This window comes from Temnothorax nylanderi, unplaced genomic scaffold, assembly GCF_030848795.1.
Source record: "Temnothorax nylanderi isolate EJ_2023f unplaced genomic scaffold, tnyl_v1.0 TNYL_tig0396_pilon, whole genome shotgun sequence".
NCBI lineage: Eukaryota > Metazoa > Arthropoda > Insecta > Hymenoptera > Formicidae > Temnothorax > Temnothorax nylanderi.
The window spans coordinates 13,441-35,494 of NW_027249458.1; the positions used below are offsets into that span (position 1 = coordinate 13,441).

Genomic DNA, 22,054 nt, shown 5'->3' on the forward strand with positions numbered 1-22,054 from the left:
AGAGGTGTGTGACCTCGCTTGTCGCTGGAAGGTGACATTGTTCTCCCGTCGTTTGCCGCGACGGGAGCGACCGACCGGTTGAGGGCAGGGCACGGGAAGTCCCACCGCCCAAGCGGGACCCCCTCCGTATCCCCCCGGTCGGTCATAGACCTAGATCGGAGCGGACCCGTCGACGCTCAGGGATTTTGCTCCCCGCGTCGGATCCGCTCCGCCACCTCCTTGGCGGACATTACTTGGCCGCAGAAGGCCAAGACTGCCCGCCATCCCGATTCGTTCCCGACCATTTCCGCCACGATGGCCGGGAGGGAGAGGTCGTCACCGACCTCCCCCTTGAGGACACGGCGCTGCTCTTCCCACGCCGGACAAACCTCCAGCGTGTGCTGCGCCGTGTCCTCTTCCCCGTCGCAATGGTGGCAACGGGTGGTGGCTTCCCTCCCTATTCGGCACAAGTACCTTCCGAAGCATCCGTGCCCAGTCAGCACCTGCACCGAGTGATACGATAGTCCGATTCCCCCCTGCTGTTGAGCCAGTCTGGCAAGCAGGGCCGGATGGCCTCGACCGTCCTCAGTCCCCATTCGGCGTTGGCGAGATAGTCCTGCCATTTGCCGATGTGGACCGTCGTTTCCCGGAGCCTTATGGCTCTACGCGTCTTCTCGGGGATTGGCGCTCCCCCCGTGCCCGCCATCAGCTCGGCTACGCGCCTGTACACCTCGGCGCGCTGCCTCGCCGCGAGCTCCAGCGGGGGGATCCCCGCCAGCAGTGTCGCAGCGTCGTGCGAAACTGTACGGTAACACCTCGAGACGCGCTGGGCGACCGTGCGTTGAACTCTACGGAGTTTCGCTCTGATGTGCGCGGTCTTCTCCGCCTCGTCGGCCCACACGGGTGCACCGTACAACACGACTGATTGCACGACGGACGCGTAGAGCCGGCGAGCCCGACCGCTCGCCCCTCCCAGATTGGGCATCAGCCTTGCTAGGCTGTTTGACACGCTCAATGCCCTGGGAGTCAGGCGAGCGAAGTGCTCGCCGAAGCTCCAGGTTCCATCCAGATGGAGGCCGAGTATCTTCATGCTCGCCTCCACGGGGACTCGGACTCCCTCCACGTTGATGTGGGCTTTGGGCGGCTTCCCCAGAAAAAAATTCCGGCGGTCGTAGAAGAAGACCGCCTGAGTTTTCTGGGGAGCCACCCTCAGCCCTAGTCTCTTAATTTCTGCCACCACCCTTGCCACAGCGACGTTGGCGGTTCTGATGGTCTCCTCCCATGTGTCACCCTCGACCCCCAGAGTTGTGTCGTCGGCAAAGCCTACTAGCCAACAATCCGGGGGGAGGGCGGCACGAAGGACGGCGTCGTAGCCGAGGTTCCACAGGAGCGGACCCAATACGGATCCCTGTGGAACCCCGCGCACGATCAGCCTCACCCTCACTACACCGAACCTGTCGGTGTAGACCAATCTCCTGTCCCGGAGATAATCGTACAGTGTGGCCACCAGGTAGTCGGGCACCCCGTGATAAAGGAGTGCCGCCCTGATGACCCACCACGGCAGGGTGTTAAACGCGTTGGCTATGTCGAAAGACACGCCTAACACCACCCTGCCGTCCCTCACTGCGGCCCCCGAGAGGGCACGGATGCGCAGAATCGCGTCAACCGTAGACTTGCCCTCCCGGAAGCCGTACTGGTCCGGCGATAGGTCCGGACCAGTCCGGGACAGGTGCCGGACGAGTCTGCTGGCGATGATTCGCTCCAGCAATTTTCCAGCCTCGTCCAGCAAGCAGATTGGTCTATACCCGGAGGGCTGATCGGCGGGTTTGCCGGCCTTCGGGAGGAGAACCAACCTCGCGATCTTCCAGGCTCGGGGGAAGCGGCCCTCCCTGAGACATTTGTTGAATATTTTCCTCAAATGCTCCGCCGCCTCCCCCGTGGCCAAAGCCCATGCCCTTCCGTGAATCCCGTCGGGACCGGGAGCCTTCCCGGCCCGCAGCTTTTTGGCTGCGGACCTCATTTCCTCCATGGTGATCTCGAGCTCCTCGCTCCATTCCCCCACGGGAGGGGGGGCGGACCGCCATTCTCCCTCTCCCCGGGATCGTCCGGGAAGAGGGTGTCCACCACCCTCTCGAGGAACTCGAGGTTTATGCCCTCTGTCGCCGGGGGCGTCCAGGCTCTCAACTTGTTGAGAACCATTCTGTACGGGCGCCCCCAAGGCTCCCGGTGCGTTTCCTCCAAAAGCTCTTTCCAGGCACGGTCTTTGGCAGCCCGGATAGCTCGGGAGAGGGCCCGCTTGGCGGAGCAGTACTCCTCTCCCGCCTCCTCGAGGCGCAGGGGATCTCTCCTGCGCCTCGCGCGCAGCCAGACTCGTCTGGCGTGGACAGAGGAGCGCCTGAGCTCACCGATCTCCTCTGTCCACCAGTACGCGTGCTTCCTCGGGTGGGGCCTGGACCGGGGCATCGACGCGTCGCACGCGCGAGTCATCGCGTCCCCGATCCAGGCGACTGCCTCGTCGACGTCCATGTCCGGTTGGACCACAAGGTCGTCCGTCCACAGAGACACCCTTAGCGAGGCCCTGAGCATGTCCGCGTCCAACCTGCGGAGTGCCCACCTCGGGAATCTCTCGTTTATCTTCCGGCGGCGAGCCCGGATCGCCGAAGTGGTGACCGGGAGACTCATCTGGATCCACTGATGGTCCGACAGTGTCTCCAGACCCACGGCCACCCTCCAATCCCGAACGCGACGCGCGACAGGGGGGGGAAGCCCACGTGAGATCCACGATGGATCCCCCCGTCCGCCGCACGCAGGTCTGCACCGCGCCAGTGTTTACGCACACCAGCCCCAGGCCCGCCGCCCAGTCGAGGAGAATAGCTCCTCTCCTGTTCGTGGCCGGGGAACCCCAAAGCGTTGATTTCGCATTGAAGTCCCCGGCCAACAGGACCTCTTCGCGAGGCAGGTATCTCACGAGACAATCCCTCAGGCTGTCCAAGATTGCCTCGAAACCTGGGATATCCAGTGATCGATCTGGAGGGATGTAGACTCCCACCACCACCACCAGACCCCATCTCACAGCGACGAACCCGTCCCCGTCCTCCAGACGAGAGCAAGGGACAGGCTCGTCCGTGACTCGCCACGTTATCGCAGCTCTGCCGCACCGGCTGACCGCCCAGCACGGGTGATTGGGCGGCACCCAGTACGGCTCGGCTATGATCCCCAAGCCACTGCAGGTCTCCGCCATCGTGTGCAGAAAGACATCCTGCGAAGACCTGCAGTGGTTTATATTGCCCTGTAAGACCTTATGGGCCATTCGTGGATGCTACTTCCGGAGCCTCCACTCCCTCTCCGCGTGATTGCTCGACGGTAGGTTGGGTCGTTACGGATATTTCCGCGACCTCCGTCGGGGCAATTGGCTCAGCCGTGTCCCCGTTTGTGACGGCTTGAGCCACCTCGTTGGATGTTTGTTCCTGGGGCAGAGCCTTTTCGCACGGAGCGATAGGGGCTCTCTCCTTGTTACGCCTCTGGGCCTTGGGCCTTTTCCCGTCATCGTCTTGGCCCTTCGCGGGACCCACGGTGTCGTCCTGAGCGGCCCGTTTTTTGGGGGCTTTCCTCGGGACCACCATATTGGTCTTCTCGGTGCTCAAATTGTGGGTGCACTGGTGGACGGTGCGGAGAGAACCTCCACCTCCATCCCACCCCCATCCTCCGCAGCGCGTTGAGATCTCGCCCTCGGGGGATTGAACGCCCTTCCGGGTCTGGATCTTTTCCTCGAAGAGGGGCACGCTTTGCTGCCTACCCGGTGATTCGCGGGCTGACCATGATCAGCGCACACCGGGCATTGCGGTTTGTTTGCGCACCCCTTTGCCAAATGTCCAGGCTCGCCGCACCTGTAACATTTTGAACTGCGGTCTTCCGCCGCCGTGCACTGTGTTCGCACGTGTCCAGGTTCCAGGCAGCGATAGCATTGCATCGGCCTGGTTTCCAAGGCCTGAACACGGGCCTTGAACCATCCAATGACAATGTGTCCCTCCTTTAGGATATTATTAGCCGCTGCGATTGGGCATCGAATCCAAGCGGTTCGGAGACCGAGTGGCCCTCTCCGCAATTCCCCGACCTGAATCTGGCCGGATTGACATTTTCCTATCCTGGCGATGGACTCCGTGACCTCGGTGGGCGTCACCGAATCCGTGAGGTCCAGAATACGGAACTCCCGCGTCTTACATGGCCTGGCAATTTTTATCTCGGGTCTATCCGCGAACAGAGATGCCAGACTTGCCACCAGTTTATCGGCTTTCTCAGCCTCGTCCTGGCCGGGGATCTCCATCAAGAGTGCCCCGGTTTGTGCTCTGCGCGGCTTGAGGCCGCCACTGATACCCAGCTCTTGAAGGGTAATTTTTTGTGTGGCCTCTTTCATCACAGAGTCATAGTCACCATCTGCGCAAGTGATGGTGACTGCCGCGTTACGCGGTGGACTCTTGAGGCCTGTCTTGACCGCTTTAGTGCTAGCTGTTGGTTGAGCCGCGGCCAAGTTCGGTCTCTTTTTCGGTGGCCCCCCTTTATTAGGAGGGGCGTTCTTGTCCTTGACATTCGGACTAGCGACGAGCTCGCTTCCACCTCGGCCCTTCTTGCCCCGTTTGACCACGGTTGCCCAACTGTTGGGTTGGGCCTCCGCACCGGCCTTGGGCTTTGGGGGTGTCGGAACCGAAGTTGCTGCTTTATTACCGGAGCCACCGGTTGATGCCTTCGCTTTAGAGGTTGAGACTGAACCTGGGTTCGTCTTCTTGGCGCCTCTTTTTGCTCCGTCCCTGCCAGGAGTTGCCGATGCGCCCCCATCCATTTTGGACTTTGGCGCACCAGCCCCTCTGTTATCTCTTTGGGGCATTGGATCTACCGTCCGCCCAGGCATCGTCGCCGCAAAGCTGGCTGTGAATTGCCTGAACAATTCCAGCATCTGGCCCGACAGGGCGTCGCGAATTCTGGCCTCCATAGAGTTTTCTTCAGTGGGGCCGCACGGCGGAACCTCCTTCTCGAGCACCGTGGGGCCTATCCCTCTCAATGACGGTCTCGTTACCGGGGGCATACTTTCCCGTCTAATTTCGTCTAAAATCCTTAGACGATTTTCCTCAGACCTTGCTTTGTCGCGACCTTCGTCGGTCTCAGCGATGTATGAGTCACCAAACTCCTCCCCCGAAGAATCGGGGATGGTTACGTTGCGACCGCTCTCTCCAAGGGCGGTCGTGCGCCGCCAAGGGTCACCGCGCGTGGTGATCGAGCGGACGATAGTACCGCCAAGCGTCGCGAGCGAAAGCGACACGCCGGGCGTTCTGGCGAACCGGCCATTATGGGGTGTACCCGCTACCGTGCGGGAGGGAATGACCGCGGCAGGGCCCAGCGAGGACTCTATCCAGAGTCGGGAGATCGAACTCCAGCCGCCCATCAGGTGGGTACCCACCCCCGTCGGCAAAGTGGACCAACCGTCGGACGACTTCTTAAGCCCGTCCAGCGGGGAGGAGGAGACCGATTAGATCGGCGACAAGGCGCGCGAAAGAGCGAGAGCCGCGTTTTTTTTTAAGATTGTTTATTTTCAGTTATCCCGCGGCCAGACATAGATCTTACTTTGCGTTATTCCATTATTTAGATAATTTTTGATATGCCCGGCGGCAATGAGCCGAGGAGTAGGATAAGGTAGTAAATAAGTTCTGCGTGCCCGTATGGCAAAACGATTAAGATTAGATAGTAAGCGCCGCTGACCGTGAGATTGATTTTGAGTTAGTTTTCCGGTCTATGCCAATAGATTCAGTTTATTTAATGCGCGGAGGTCAGCGTGAGTATCTGCGCGACAAAAGGGCGGACCATAACCATCTCCAGGAACAAGTCCTCGGGATCGACTCGCGAGGACCTGGGACACACGGCCATAGGGTCGGCGTCAACATCCGGACATCAAAGGTACGCCCGGAAGACTTCCTCAGGAAGTCGGCCCGGAATTCAGTTCCGGGGCATCTCAGGGGAGGTGCGCGTAGGTCGGCGTCAACGGCCGGCGCGTAAAAGTGTCCCCGGGCGACTTCTCCAGGAAGTCGACCCGGAATCGGCATCAGGGCCGTCCAAAAGATGGTGCGCACAGGTCGGCGTCAACGGCCGACACCCGAAAGTTGACTCGAACGTCATCTACGGGGAGTCGACCCGGAATCGGCATCAGGGCCGTCCAAAAGGTGGTGCGCACAGGTCGGCGTCAACGGCCGACACCCGGAAGTCGACTCGAACGTCATCTACAGGGAATCGACCCGGAATCGGCATCAGGTCCATCCAGGAGGCGGTGCGCACAGGTCGGCGTCGACGGCACTGCAGAAACGGCAAAGGTGAAAACCTGGTGCAGCGGTACCGAGAGAGGAGGTCTGCGACGTAGTACCGCACGCGGAAAATTCCACCCGGGAGCATCCGTAAAGGGGGCACGAGGGACACGCGTGATAATCACGCGCGGCGTGATGGTCGCGCAAAGAGAAAGTCGTGACGTCACGACGAACGGCGTAAACAACCTAAGAGTAGGGATGATCCGACGTGGTAGGGAGCCCTTCCGGCATGGTGGGGAGCCCGAGCGAGAGCGGGGACTCGGGGCAGTCTCTCGAGTACCACGGTAGAGTACGGACGTGTCTCGCGTAGCAACGGATAGCGCTAGAGAATAACACCGAGTTAACATACAGTGATACAATACAATCGGGAACTCCCGCGTGAACGCGCGTTAAACATTCACTTAACAATAGTGAAAGATAATTATTTATCGAAATAACCATCCGTGATAACGAAATAGAGCGGTGGCGACTTAGTGCGTATCGAGTATATTACAATCGTGGACATTGGGTCTCGCGACTACGAGATATTGTACGAACATCGTCATTAGTGATATTTAATCCATTGCGATCAATGAAAACAGTGTTTGCGGAAATTTATTGTGAATAAAGCGCGACTCACACCGAAGTGTGGCGACTCCATTGTGAAGCACCTTTATTTATGTGAAACGACCTGTAAAGCTGAAATAACGATCGGAAATTAAAGAATAGTGAATTCTTAAACAAAGTCTCAAGATTAATTATACAATTAGTGCACTTACCTTCTACTTACCTTGTTCCTTGGCGATGATCCCTCGTTGTCCAGCGGCGATCTGGTATGCGATGTAAAGCGAGGATCCGGAGACGACCAGCAGCAACGACGATCCATCCTGGGCAGGGCCTGCAACAAAAGAAGAACGTTAACACATAATTAGTATAAGTTATCGAGACGTACCTTTATCCAGTATGCAATTATGCGAGGATCTGGAGACGGGATACAGCAACGGTGATCCAGTGAGGACATCAGCCTGAAATTCAGGAACAACATTAGCGTCTTGGCGAGAAACAGGGCGTTGGTGCGAATTTACCTTCTCGGTAGTTGAAGGTCAAACCGAGTGGCGACCGTTCGATAGGGATATTATCCGCCGAAATCGGGCTTAACTCGCGCCGTCCGGTCACAACCTTACTGATTTTCCTCCCCTTGGTTTGGATCCTGTGTCCAATGTCCTGATCGGAGCCGCTGTTCTCCGAATCGATCCTCGCTGTGCTTTGCGCCTTGCTTCGGGATTCCTTGAGCTCGCTCATTTGCTCCCGAAGCCGCACGTTCTCTTCTCGAAGAGCAGCCACTTCCGCACAAAGTTCGTCAAACATAACCTCGTTGGCTGCCACAGTGTCCGGTCCAGTTCGCTTGACCATATGGGTAATTGCAGCGGTGATGGTGGCTGCAGCCTCCTTTAGGCCCTTTTGATCGGTACCCTTGATCTTTTGTGCCGTGGCACACACCTTGTCCACAACGCGGACCGCCTCAATGATTTTATTGGGCAACTCCGCGGAGGGAGCCATTCTCAGCTCCTCGAGGAGTTCCTTCTCTCTGGCCTTGCGGCTCCTACTCAGATCGGGAGCCACGGAAGGATCCTGAAGATCCCTGATCTGCTTTTGAAGCTTCGCCAGTTCCTGCTTGGCCAGCCTTACCTTCTTCTCTTCATGGGCACCTGTGGTGATCGGCCTCCCCTGCCCCCTCTCCCCATCTTGTATCTTGGTGGGGATCCTGGAGCTGTGGGTGACCGACGATGCCTGGCTGGTTCTTCCCGATTGTTGATTCGATTCGGAGTCAATCGATAACACTGACTCCATGTCGACGTCGTCATTTTCCGGAAGACTCGTTGTCCGGACATCTGCGAGGACATCCCCGGCGAGGAAGTCGTCAGCCTTCCTCGCCAGACTATCCGTCCCGCGTTTCTCTCTGATCAAGTCTGCGATTGTGCGGACTTGACTCGATCTGGTTCCAATCTTAGAGGAGCTCACACCTTGAGATCCAGGGATCTTACCCTGTGACTGACTCAAGGCGGCTTTCTCTCTGGCGCACATCGGGCCTGTGAGCTTTTCCACAACGACCCTAGGAATGGAGCTGAACCTCCCACCATCAGCGATCACATGCTCCCCCGTGGTGCTCGCCGGCAACACCACGGGCAGCCCGTCGCTCGTTGACGACGTGGGGGGGGGGGGGCCGGGACAGTACCCCCGCCGACACGCCGGCCCCTGAGATCCGACCCCAGGGATTTTTTCTTATTCGTCGACATACTTTTCATGAAACTTGGGTGGTTTCACTTCGGGGTATCCTTCCCCTAGGCTGGTTGCCCACCACGGCTGACGAGCCCAGCCTGCCCGAGCTCGGGTATCCCCGGGTTCGCCAAACCCGTATCGAGAACGCCTCCCGAGAAGTTTCCCGGAAGCCGCCCCCGACCCGTGAGGCCACGCCCACCGGTCGACGCCGACGCCAGAGGCCCCCACCCCCCCCCCCCACCCACGCACGACAAGGGGAAGCCGGCCGAGCCGAGGCTCGATCCCAGCCCCGGCCGAGCGAACTCGATCCCGGCCCCCGCCGCACGCAGGAGGAGAGGAAGAACAAGGCCCCCCGCCGACGCCACCAACGGGCATCTCCACGCGCCGCCGGCCCTCACGTCCGGCGGCCAGACCCGCCGGCCCCGACCTGGGAATGTGTCCCAGCGGCCCGACGGGTCTCTACCCCTAGGTCGCCACGGCCCCAGCCTCGGAAACGTCCGAGCGGCCCGGGCGACCCTCCACACAGGCGGCGCCTTGGGGTCACACCCCTGGCGTGCAAGCCACCTGTGTGAGCTTCCTCTCCGCCCGTCCCCGCACCACGTACGGAAACCGCGATGAAGAAGGGAGCCCCCCTACCCCCTCCCGCCGAAGCACCGGCGTGCAATGGAGGAGGAAGGGGGGGCCTTCCGGCTTCCCTCAGCGAGACGGCATCCCCGCCCGCCTCGGGAACCGGGACCCTTTCCCCATCCCCTCCCTGGCACGGCGGCAAGGGCAAGCCCCCGCCTAACGGTCCCGGCCGACCGGGCGTTTGTAGTCGGGGTCGCCTTCCCCTACCTGCGATTGGGACCGACCCGAAGGCCGGTCCCTGAGGGAGTCGCCGGGCTCCCGTTCTTCCCGCCCCTCCGGCCCGGGGGCCGGCGGCAGGAAGGGTGGAATCTTAGACCCCGCACCTCACCGACGGGCCACCACGGTGATCTCTGCGAGCAGAGATCTCCGGATATGGCCCGTCGGATCCGAACGGGGAGCCCTCTCGCCACGCCAAGGCGTTCCACCACGAGAGAGATCCTGCCGATCCTGCCGTTATTAGGGGTTCTCGGCTCGTTGGTCGGTGGAGCGGCGGGAGTCGCAAAGGCCGTGAACGATAACAAAGCCGCGCGACGTCAGCTGGAAGAGATGCAACGTCACAATCGCGCCATGGAAGGTCACGGACTTTATCTCGCTCCGTACAAACGCGGACGGCGAGTCTCGAGAAAAAAAAACGTCGAAAAGACGCTAAAAATCCCCAAGGGTGTAACTACCAACGTACAACTGCAACAATTGGCAAAACGTTTGCGTATTCCATATTTTAAAGGTATTTTCATGTGCGACTCGTTACCGATCGGCGGTATACGTCGAAACGAGAGAGGCATCGTGAATTTGGATAATACTGAGGGGCCGGGTACTCACTGGGTGGCGTACGCGAAGAGGGGAGATTGTGCCATATATTTCGACAGTTTTGGCAATCTTCGACCACCGAGAGAATTGGCGCAGTATTTAAAGAACAATGTGACGAAGATAGAGTACAATCGCACGCCTTATCAGCGATACGATCAGAGCAATTGCGGACAACTGTGTCTGCGTTTTCTACAGTCGGTTGACAATCAATTTAAAGACCGGCGTTACGCTGTTTAATCTCAGTATTCATTCAAACATGTCACTGACATTTACGCTCACCGGAAAGAGCAGCATCCTCGCGGTAAGCTACTTTCTCGCCGTGGATTTGAACGATGGCGATTACGAGCTCGGTCTGACAGATTTTGAAACCTATCACACGATACCGAATGTAAATTCGTCGAACAATAAATTCTACTATGACGACGACGACAAGGAGATTACCATTCCCGAAGGATCGTACAAACTGCGTGATATAGACATGTATCTGAAACGCGCTCTTTTATGGGAACAATCCAATAATGTCTCGACAAACGAAAATGAACCGCACCCATTGATTATTATTATTCAGGCTAATAACAATACGATGAAGAGCGAGATCAAGTGCGCTTATCGGATAAATTTCACAAAACCGAACAACATCGCTGCTGGGATTTTCAGCGAATTGCGTGCTGGAGTCGCGACAATGGCACGAATCGGATGTTCCGATAAATATCATCAACGTAAACATCATTCGCATAGAGTGTAACGTGACCGCGGGTGCGTACAGCAACGACAAGTACGTGCACACGATACACGAGTTTTCACCGAGTGTGCCTCCAGGATATAAGATATCGGAAACGCCGGCACAGATCATTTACCTTCCGATCATCGTACGGAGCATTTCGGACTTGATGCTTCGCGTCGTGGATCAGGACGGTCGATTGATTGATTTTCGTGGAGAGGAGATCACCGTTAGACTGCATGTACGAAGACGACAGCGATAACGTGAGGTGCTCGTACTGAACGAAGCTGAGCAGGTGCAACAGACGAGAAACACAATTAGAGAGACAATCCGATTGCCAAAGAAGAAACTCACTGCGTCGAACGTTGAATTTTTGAAATTATTGGGTTTCGTCGTACGAAATGGCTAATATCTTAAACATTGGAGGTGAACCGATCTTTGACGACAGCGTCGTCAAGATTGAGACACACACGTACAATCCGTACGCCAACACAACGTTTGGACATAACGATGAGATAAGAATACCCATACAACAGCAGGATTTATACACGTTGCCGTGCGAGAGCTTTCTCTACGTTGAAGGAAGATTGACGAGAAAGAGAAAAAATGACGAGTCTGATACAACGCTTGCGAATAATTGCGTGGCGTTTATGTTTGATAAAATTCGATACGAGCTCAATGGCGTGGAGATTGATCGCAACAGAAACTTTGGAATAACCAGTACCATCAAGAACTATGTATCGTTTACAAATGACAAAGCAAAAATTATGCAAAATGCGGAATGAGACATTTCATCTTCTCACCCGGAGGGATATTTCAACTTTTGCGTGCTGCTCAACACATTGTTGGGCTTTTGCGAGGATTACAAACTCGTGGTTGTTCAAAATAGTTCTTAATTATAATAGAACTCACAGAACTGTCGAAACTATTCAAAAGAAAGTCAGAACTCTAAAAAAACTTTTAGATTTTTAGGTATGGTGTGCCAAGTTCACAGGACCGGCTCAATCGTCTGGCCGGCACGGTCGCCAGATTTAAATGTATTAGACTTTTTTGTATGGGGTCATATAAAAAGTCTAATCGAGCACCGGCGTAATGGTGGAGAAAACGAGGTACGTGAAGCTATTGTTGCGGCCTTCCATACTATACCGGACATGGCGCACCGTGCGACGCGCAATATTGTACGAAGGGCAGTAGCTATGTAACAGGTACTCCGAGCTCGGGCCGGCCGCGGGGGGTGAGGGGCGCGGGGGAATCGGGCGAGGGGGGGGCGCGCCTGACCAATCACCGACCGGCCTTTCCGTACTACTTTTCTATAACGGAAAGGTAAGACGGTGATTGGTCAGGCGCGCTCCCCCCTCGCCCGATTCCCCCGCGCCCCTCACCCCCCGCGACCGGCCAGAGGTTAGAAGTATTACCGACCGCGCGCGGAAATCGCGCGTCCTCCCGCGTCGGTCGTCGCGCGCAAACTGATTCTCCTGTTCACCCGATTCGTACGTTTCATGATTATTTTTCAGCGCGCGTCCAAACTCGTTCGAGGTCGCTCTCGTCATTTCCTCCTTCTATTTTTTTTCGGAGGATGCGGCGAGCGGTTGTCGTTTTTCCGGGAAAGAGCGTCTACTCTCTTCGTTCACCCGATTCGCACGTTTCGCGATTATTTTTCAACGCGCGTTCGAAATCGTTCGAGGTCGCTCTCGTCATTTCCTCCTTTTTATTCTTTTCGAAGGATGCGGCGAGCGGTTGTCGTTTTTCCAGGAAAGAGTGTATCCCGTAGGTACATCCTCCGTTTGAGATAAGGAACGAGTATAAATTGAACAGGCGCGCGACAGCGCGGTACAGTTGTTTTTTTAAAAATGAGGTATGAGTGACGAGTACGTAGACCTTTGCAAAGATTGGATCTGGTCGAAAAGATACGGGAAACCGATCGTGAAAGTTAGCGAACCGCTCAGGAGGGGTGGGGATCCGCAGTGCGTCGACGTAACGAGATATCTGATCCGTCGCGAAATCGGAATCGCCGATCGCCGATCGCACCGTATGTATCTCTATAATGAAATAATTAAAGAAAGAACAACTATACGCGACGGTAATCGCACTTATATTGATTGGGACGCGTGGAATGCGTTTTGGAGCATTTTCTATAAGCGACGGCGTTTTCTTTCATATTGATTTTGATGCGTATTGGAACTTTTGGTAACATTAGCGATGCGTACTCGCGAATGAACGATCGCCGTTATTACTCGTCCGAGGAATCGGACGGCGAACTGCGCTGTTACGAGCCCATGCCCAAGTTCTCGACCGATTCGGACGACGAATCGGCGAGAGTCGACGCGTCGTTGCCGTCAAACGTATGCGCGTCGGTGGTGAAGGAGGACGCGCGATGGAATCTGGCGACTCATCATCTGCGAAGGGAGACCGGGGCGCGAACTGCGCGCGAGCGAGCGTGGATAGAGACGGCAATGGCAAACTCCGTTAGGGCGAAGGATTATATGCGTTGCCTACCGCTCGAGTATTATCTTTACTATCAGACGGTGGACGGAGGAGAGAAGATACGTAGGATTCAGACCTACAAGTCTCGTCGTCTTTTCGAACGAGTGAAATTCAGTGTTCCCGAGGGTGGAAGACCCTTCTGGATGGGATGTGGGAAGAGTGCGACGAGTTGCTCGCCGCGGATGTCCGCGACGCGGACGGGTACCGCGCGTGGGGACGACGATGCGACGAGTGTCTCCGGCTCTTGCGGGAGAGTTGTCGAGTCAGACAATCTGGGGGGCGAGGAAACACGGGAGCCGTGAACGCTCTGGTGGCTCGAATAGCGCGATTGGAAGGTTCGAGGGAGGATCTGCGCCGACGATTCGAACGCGTCGTAGGTGCCGGTTTGGACGGTGGGGGCGGTGGTAGCAGCAGCGGCGTTAGCAGAGGATTTTCGTGGGTCGAGATCGATGCGGCGTTCCGAAGTCGCGTACTCACCGGCGCTGTGACGAATTCTACGTATATCGAACCAGCGCGATTTCTCGAGGATGCGAAGGGCACCGTGCTCGAAAAAGTGCAGGATAATTTGACCAGATACTCGTGTCTGAAGGTCAATGTCATATTCAATGGAGAATTCGTAGCGGATGTTAAGACCGATGTGAAGAGTATCTCTACGCGGAACGAACAGCTCCTCCTAGGGTCCGATCTGGGCGAGTGGTACGACAGGCACGTGCGCGACGCGATTCTAGCGGCGTTGGACGAATTTCAGGAACGCGACAGCGGATGGGCGTTGTCGCGAATACTGAACTTAACGGTGAACGTTAACAAGTGCAATCCCATGCGCGTGGGATGTTGGATGGAGATACCGCGAGGTATAAAACTTAAACAAGCGGTGGTCAACGTGCGGTCGAAGAACGACACGTGTTTCGCGCGTGCGGTGGTCGCTGCTCTGTATCCCGTCGAGCGGAACGCGGACCGATGCGGCTCGTATCCCGATTACGCGACGGTGCTGAATCTCGATGGGATCAATCTTCCCATAGATCTGAAAAAGATCGGAAAGTTCGAACGTCAGAACGACGTATCGATCAATGTATTTACAACTCGGGAAGGAATTGAAAAAAAAGCTAAGTTCGGACGGGGCGCCGATGACAACGCGATCGTGCCTCTGCGGTTGACCGACGATAAGAGGCATAGACACGTAAATCTTTTGTATCTGCGCGATACGCTACGCGGCGTCAACAGGGGCCATTTCGCCTGGATAAAGAATCTGTCGCGATTGGTGAATTCACAATTGACCGCGAAACGGTGTGTGAAGCACGTTTGCGATCGGTAAGTAAAAAAAAACCTGAGGAATAAGGAAACGACGAGGTATTATTTTTTATATATACTAAACACATAGTAATTACACACATTATTTCGCAGATGTCTACACTATTTCTATACGCGCGAAAAGTTGGCCGCTCACAGCGTCGACTGCGGCCGAATGAACGACTGCGCCATCGTTCTTCCGAACGAGGACGATAAGTGGCTGTCGTTCGACAATTACGACAGAAAGGAGCGACTTCCCTTCGTGGTGTACGCGGATCTGGAGTGTCTTCTCGAACAACGGGAGAGGGAGAATGTCGAAGAGGCCGCGAGAACGGAAAGATACGCTTATCAACGTCACGTACCGTTCAGCCTGGGCTACTATCTGTGCTGCACCTACGACGATACCGTATCTACGTACAAATATCGTCGCGGCGAGGATTGCGTTTCATGGTTCGTGAACGAGCTTCGCGTTCTCGCACATCGCGTTAAGACTAAATTCTCCACCAATATATCGATGGTAGAACTTACGGAGAACGAGAAACGCGAGTTTTGGCTCGCGACGCATTGTCACGTGTGTGGAAAAGCGTTCCAACCGGAGGACAAGCGCGTGCGAGATCACTGTCATCTAACCGGACGCTACAGAGGTCCGGCGCATTCTCGTTGCAATCTGAATTACAGAAATGTGTACGTGATTCCCGTGTTCTTCCACAATCTGTCGGGTTACGACGCGCACTTTATCGTCGAGAAAATCGCGAACGATTTCGAGGGTGGAGTCGAGCTCCTACCGCTTACGAAGGAAAGCTACATATCGTTCGCGAAGACCGTTAAGGAGACGCAGACGGACGGGAGATGGGATCGGTACGTGAAGCTTCGATTCGTGGACTCGTACAAATTTTTAGCCGCGAGTATCGAAACTCTGGCTTCCTATCTGGACAAGGACAAGCTGAGAATAACACGTTCGGAGTACGCGGATTTGAGCACGGAGGATCTCGATCTGCTCACTCGCAAGGGAGTGTTTCCGTACGAGTACGTCGACAGCGTGGACAAACTGCGGGAGACCGAACTTCCACCGCGCGAGGTCTTTTACAGCTCCCTGACCGACGAGACCGCGAGCGAGAGCGACTACGAGCACGCGACGAGGGTCTGGCGACGTTTTCGCGTGCGAGATCTCGGCGAGTACAGCGATCTGTATCTCAAGACCGACGTGCTTCTTCTGGCGGATATCTTTGAAAATTTTCGAGACACGTGTGTGGCGAGTTACGGGCTGGATCCCGCGCATTATTATACGTTGCCGGGGTACACGTGGGACGCCATGCTGAGATACACCGGCGTGCGTTTCGAGCTACTCACCGACATCGACATGGTGCTGTTCGTGGAACGCGGAATACGCGGCGGCCTCAGTCAATGTTCGCTCAGGTACGCGCGAGCTAACAACAGGCACGTACCGACGTACGACTCGTCCCAGCCCACTACGTATCTCATGTATTACGACGTGAACAATCTGTACGGTTGGGCTATGAGCGAATCGCTACCGTACGCGAATTTCCAGTGGCTCGACGACCCTGAGAATTTCGACGTGACGACCGTGCCGGCGGACAGCGATATCGGTTACATTTTGGAGGTGGATCTCGAGTATCCGCCGAACCTGCACGACGTCCACGCGGACCTGCCGCTGTGCCCGACGCGCGATAAACCGCCTGGTAAGCGGCAGGAGAAACTGCTCGCTACTCTCTACGACAAATCGCGCTATGTGACGCACTATCAAAACCTGCAGCAATGTCTGCGACTCGGTTTGCGTTTGACGCGCGTTCGTCGCGTTCTGCGATTCACCCAGTCACCGTGGCTTCGCGGCTACATCGAGCTGAACACTACGCTTAGGACGCGCGCGAGCAACGAGTTCGAACGGAATATGTACAAACTGATGAACAATGCCGTCTTCGGCAAGACGATGGAGAACGTGCGCGATCACGTGGACGTGCGTCTGGTGACGCGATGGGACGGGAGATATGGCGCGGAGGCGATGATCGCTAAGCCGAACTTTCACAGTAGAAGCGTCTTCTCGGAGAATCTAGTCGCGATCGAGCTGCGAAGGCTCGAGGTAAAATTCAACAAGCCGGTCTACGTGGGTATGTGTATTCTCGAGATATCCAAGACGCGTCTCTACGAGTTTCACTACGGCTACATGGTGCCGCTCTATCGCGACCGGTGTCGAATTGTTTACACGGATACCGATAGTCTGATCTATTCGTTGGAGTGCGAAGACGCGTACGATCGTATGAGACGCGACATAGACAGATTCGACACGAGCGATTACGCGGAGAATAACGCGCACGGTATGCCGCGCGTCAACAAGAAGGTGCCCGGTTTGATGAAGGACGAGAACAATGGCGCGATCATGACGGAGTTCGTGGGCCTCAGAGCGAAGATGTACACTTACAAGGTACTCGGACGCGACGACACCAAGAGAATAAAGGGCGTTAAAAGAAACGTAGTCGCGAAGAGGATCACGTTCGAGGATTACGTGGCGTGCCTGCGAAACGCGCGCGAGCTGAAGACGCGCCAGTCGTGCATACGCTCGACGTTGCACGAAGTTTACACCGTGTCGGAGCAAAAACTAGCTCTCAGTCCGCACGACGACAAGCGATACGTGACGTTGAACAGTGAGGAAACGCTTCCGTGGGGACATTACGGAATACCGTTGTAAAAAAAGAAACAATATTATAGGCTTCCTAAAAATTGTTTTATCGTAAAGTCAATAGCACGTAAGAAACAAACCGATGAATGTGTAAACTTTTATTAATAAAGTACACGTTGCGTGTGTCTACGAATGTCTAACTATTTTTTTGTTACAATACAGATGCCTTATCTATCCACGAATTGTGCGAACTGTCCATTCCTAGCCACTTCACGTACACTCGATTGCCCCGCTTACGCAGGACTTTTTCCACGAGATAGACGTCGGGATCGGAGACGCGTAGCAACTCGTGTTCGTAGAATCCTCCGGCTATCGCTTCTCCGCGAATGTCTTTCAACAGGTGCGTAACGGGATTGGTCCTTTGTACTTTAGCTATGCGAAAGATCTCGGTGGTCCAATTGGGAGTGTAACCCTTTTCGAAAATCGTTTTGAATTTGCTCACGCGCACCGGATCGTCGACTCGAAATCTCGCCGGCGCGGCGATCTTCGCGCGACTGTACACCGTGCGCAGCAATTTTTCAGCAACGGTGGGCGTCACATCCGTCGGACGCATTCCGATCGTTCTGTGTCTGCGACGATTGTAATTCGACAAGAGGCGCGGCAGCGAGTCTATCCATCTGTACGATCCCTGGAGCGTGAAGAGCTTCCACATGTCGTTTTTCAACGTGCGATTGAATCTCTCCACCACCGACGCTTTCATCACCGAATACGTGGAGTAGTGATTCACCTTGTGGGCGTCGAAGATTTTGCGCGCGTCGGCGTTGTAGAATTCCTTTCCTTTGTCCGTTTGCAGATTCCTAGGGTATCGCGCGTCCTCGCGAAAGATCTTTCGGAGAGCCGTCGCGACCTCCTTTCCGCTCTTAGTCTTGAGCGGGATCGCCCAGGCGTACTTGCTCAACACATCGATGACCGTCAGAATGTAATTGTGACCCGCGTTTTCGCGCGAATACGGACGCATCTCGACCACGTCAGCCTGCCACAGGTCGTCGTAACCGCGCACCACGACGCGGCGGCGAGGAAAGTTTTTTCGCGCCGGCGCGTGCAATTCTTCCACGAGTCTACGTTTTTCCACGCTCATTCTCCTTAAGAATTTTTAAAACAGTCTTAATTGCGATGATTTCAACCTCGTGCTTATCCAGGGTATTTTTCACAGTTTCGAAATGGTCTTTAAATTCTTTTTTCGCTTCTCTCAAAGCTGTCTTTTTGTGCTCCGCGATCGCTCCTTCGACGAAGCTCCTGTTCGTCGCGTCGGTGCCTATCTCCGGCGCGGCTACTCCTCGTATCTTGCGTTCCCTCGCCTCGTAAGAGCCCTGATTCAAACGGAGCGCGTCGTTCTTCAGAGTCGCGATTCCACCTCTCAATTCCTCGAGCGCGTTGTTATTCTTGATTTCTTCGATCACGACGCTCTTGAGCTGCCCAATCGCGCCCTCTACGTAGCTTCTGTTCGTCGCGTCGGTGCCGATCTCCGGCGTGTCTACTCCTCGTATCTTGCGTTTCCCCGCGTCGTAGGAATTCTCATTCAAACGGAGCGCGTCGTTCTTCAACGCCGCGATTCCACTTCTCAATTCTTCGATCGCGCTGTTCTTCTTGATCTCTTCGATTACGACGCTCCTGAGCCGCTCGATCGCGCCATCTACGTAGGTCTTGTTCGCCGCGTCGGTGTCGATTTCTGGCGCGGCTACGTGCCGTATCACGCGCTGATTCGCTTCATAATAGTTTAAACGAATGAGGAGCGTTGCGTTCCTCACCGCCAATATCTCATTTCTCAAATTTCTTTTCACGTTGTTCTCCACCGCCGCTATCCTGCCTTTCAATTCTTCGGTGGCGCTTTTCTTCGATCGTTCGATCGCGCGCTCGACGTAACTCCTGTTCGTCGCGTCGGTGTCGATTTCCGGCGCGGCTACTCTTCGTATCTTGCGCTCCTTCGCGTCGTAGGAATCCTCGCTCATAAAGAGCGCGTTGTTGCGCGTGTAATTACGCAGGGATTCGATCGACGAGCGTAATCTCACCGTGGACGCACCGTTGATTCCGTCACCGTTGCCCCGATTTGTCAGAGACATGCCGAATTTGTTCACGGACATCGCGCTGACGGGCGCGCGATTCGTACTGCCGTCGCGATCGACGCGACCGATCAATTTATGACGAAACCGGCCTCGCGAAGTTCCTCGATTATCGACAGGATTTCGTTGTCGTGAGCGTCGTTGCCGGCCCGACGAGAGGCGTCTAGCAGTCGAAGTCGATCGACCAGCTCGTTGGGATCGTCCCAGTGAACGTAATCGATCGCGTTGTTGGTCAGTCGCATGTCCGACGGTAGTCCGGCACCCTTCGTGGTTCCAACTTTGCTAGACGGGTGTACGAGCGGCGCTATTATTTTCGTGTACTTGTGTCCCCTGTTACCCTTGACAGGCATGCCAGCGCTGCGACCGCGTTTGTGAGCGTTGGTAACGAAAAGTATACTCCTGTACGTTCGTTTGTCCTTCTCCGTGTAGACGCGAGCGTTGGGAATTCGCATGAAAATCAACTCGTACAGACCGCGCGTGCCCTTGTACCGTACACCATCGATGATCACGGAGTCATCCGGGGCTACGTCAAATCGCTTGTTACCCAGCATCGTGCCGTGCTCGCCGAGATACACTCCGTAGACGTGGTCGATCTCCTTTTTACTGTCACCGCTCAGAAGAGCGCCCACGTACTCCCGCCCTAACGGTCCTAGTTGGCTATTCAGAGCGTCGCGACCTTCCGTCGTGCTCAAAGACTCCCTGACGGACGTCTCCAGCGCGGGGGGTGGAGTCGTAGTCTCCGAGACGATCTCGTGTTCTCTGGGTAAAAACCGGACCGAATCGGCGTGGATCGGCGTAGAGCTCGCGATAGTCGTCGCGGGAGCCGAACTCAGCCGTGCTGGACGCGACTCTCTTTTTTCCGCGGTCGTTGTTGTCCTGATTGGTGTGAATACGTCGTCATCCTCCCTGTAATCGCGCTCCAGGTCGGCGCCAGCATCGTCGTCGTCGTCGTTCTCGCTGTCCTTCTTCGCTCTTTTCGTCGCTTTCATTTTTCTCGCGAACGTAAAGTTACCACCATCGTCGTCGTCGTCAATTTTGTCCGACACTTTACTCTTACGTTCCACGTCATCGGCGAGCCGTTTCAGAGGTTTGACGATAGGCTCGTACCTCTTTTCCAGAGCGATCTCGCTCTCCATTTTTCCAGCCCTGAGAGCGGCGTATTTTCTGCGAATCGATGCGCGCGTTTTGGCTATCTCTCGCACGGTCCTCTCTCCCACGACCGCGCTCATACTCGCGTCGTTCGGCGAGGTGCACTGATCGGCTCTACAGCACGGCGAAGTCGTGGAACCCCCGTCTGTACCGTCCGCCTCGCAACGCGCTGTCCTTGTCTATCACGGCAAAACCGTAGGTGCGTCGCCAACACTCGCGACAGAAGGCGCGAAACTCGTCGTACGACATATCGATGTTCACGTGATCGTCGTACACGTGTCGCAGATTGGTGCCGTCCTGCCTGAACAGGATCAACAGATTTGCGTTATCGCGCACGAGATGTTTCGGTATTTTAGCGTACGTCTGACAAAGATAGAAGCAATCGATATTCGAATGTCGACCCATAGAAAAGTACTCTCTCATTCGGTCCTGCTTGTCGCAGGCCACGTCGTCGAAGACGAAGACCGAGTCGGGAAGCGCCTCGTCGGGTGGAATGACGTCGCGATTATCGGAAAATGCGCGATAGCTGATCTCGTCCATAGGCTCGAACAATCGTTCGAGGTATCGATACTTCGGTTGTTGCAGAGATTTCGAGTACACGTATACGTTCTCGAAACGAAGACCGTGCGGTTGTTCCAACAGACTCAGTAGAACGTTCGTCTTACCGCAATTCGAGGGACCGCAAATGATGCAACGTACGACGTTCGGCAGGAGAGGACCGTGCCTGCGCGATTCTCCGTTTCCTCTCTCGCCCGCGCCTGACCTCGCCAGCGTTTTGCGATCCAGATTCGAGACTCCTATCGTCACCGACTGTCGCACGAATCGCATTTTGCCCTCTCTCGGTCTTTTCCGCGAGCGCGCGCTAGCTCGATTCGTTCGCGATGAGCTCCTCGATCGCCGGAAAGGGTGAGGGAAGCGCGGACGTTTCGTTTCGTTTCGTTGCGCGTGCGCAAACGCCTCGCGCGCGGGTATAAATAGCGCGAGCGTGACGCCGTATTCGTATAAAAATTAGTCTAAAAGCAACCATTCGTTCGCGCGCATCGGTGATCGAGATGTTTCCCATACTGACGGAGAGGCACGATATTCTCAATCTAACGGCCGAGGATCTGGAATTCGTTCCGAAGATCGTTCTGTTGCGCAATTTTGAGAAATACGTGCACCTGCTGTGGGACCGTTTGCCGGAACATATAAAAAAGGATCCCGAGACGCAGAGATATCGCCCGTGTATGGAACATTACAATCGTCCGTGGCAGCGAACACACATAGACGGTCCACCGCCGCTCATCAAGGACTGCTACGTATGCAATAGCGTGCTCGCTATGAACGGTGAGTCATCGACTTCCCGTTCGAAGTAAGAAGAAATAAATCCTCCCACAACCGCGACCGAATGCGCGGCGCCGGTCCGACCGAATGCGCGGCGCCGGTCTACTCAATCGCGCGATAAACGCTCTTCCCTTCGAGCTGCACATACCCGGCTATCAATTTTGTGGACCCGGTACGCGTCTAGCGAAAAGACTAGCGCGCGGTGAAGAAGGCATCAATCCGTTGGACGCGGCGTGTCGAAAGCACGACGTCGCGTATTCGCGAAGCGGCGAGCTCGCCGAGCGACACGTCGCCGATCGACAGCTCGCCGAGAGGG

General features: G+C 55.7%; 1 protein-coding gene across 1 annotated transcript; it reads left to right on the plus strand.

The window, feature by feature from the left end:
• The first annotated feature begins 12,597 nt into the window (after window positions 1-12,597).
• On the plus strand, window positions 12,598-17,215 carry LOC139782227 (uncharacterized). The gene is made up of 4 exons (XM_071721200.1): window positions 12,598-12,704; window positions 12,938-13,383; window positions 13,548-14,532; window positions 14,626-17,215. Exons 1-4 carry the CDS (start codon window positions 12,598-12,600, stop codon window positions 17,213-17,215), a joined length of 4,128 nt encoding a protein of 1,375 aa, XP_071577301.1.
• The last annotated feature ends 4,839 nt before the right edge of the window (window positions 17,216-22,054 follow it).

Coding starts and splice junctions, on each gene's coding strand:
- LOC139782227 (XM_071721200.1), top strand. CDS start 12,598: ATGAGTGACGAGTACGTAGACCTTTGCAAAGATTGGATCTGGTCGAAA. Junction 13,384..13,547: donor CTGGATGGGATGTGGGAAGA/GTGCGACGAGTT, acceptor TGGCTCGAATAG/CGCGATTGGAAGGTTCGAGG. Junction 14,533..14,625: donor GTGAAGCACGTTTGCGATCG/GTAAGTAAAAAA, acceptor ATTATTTCGCAG/ATGTCTACACTATTTCTATA.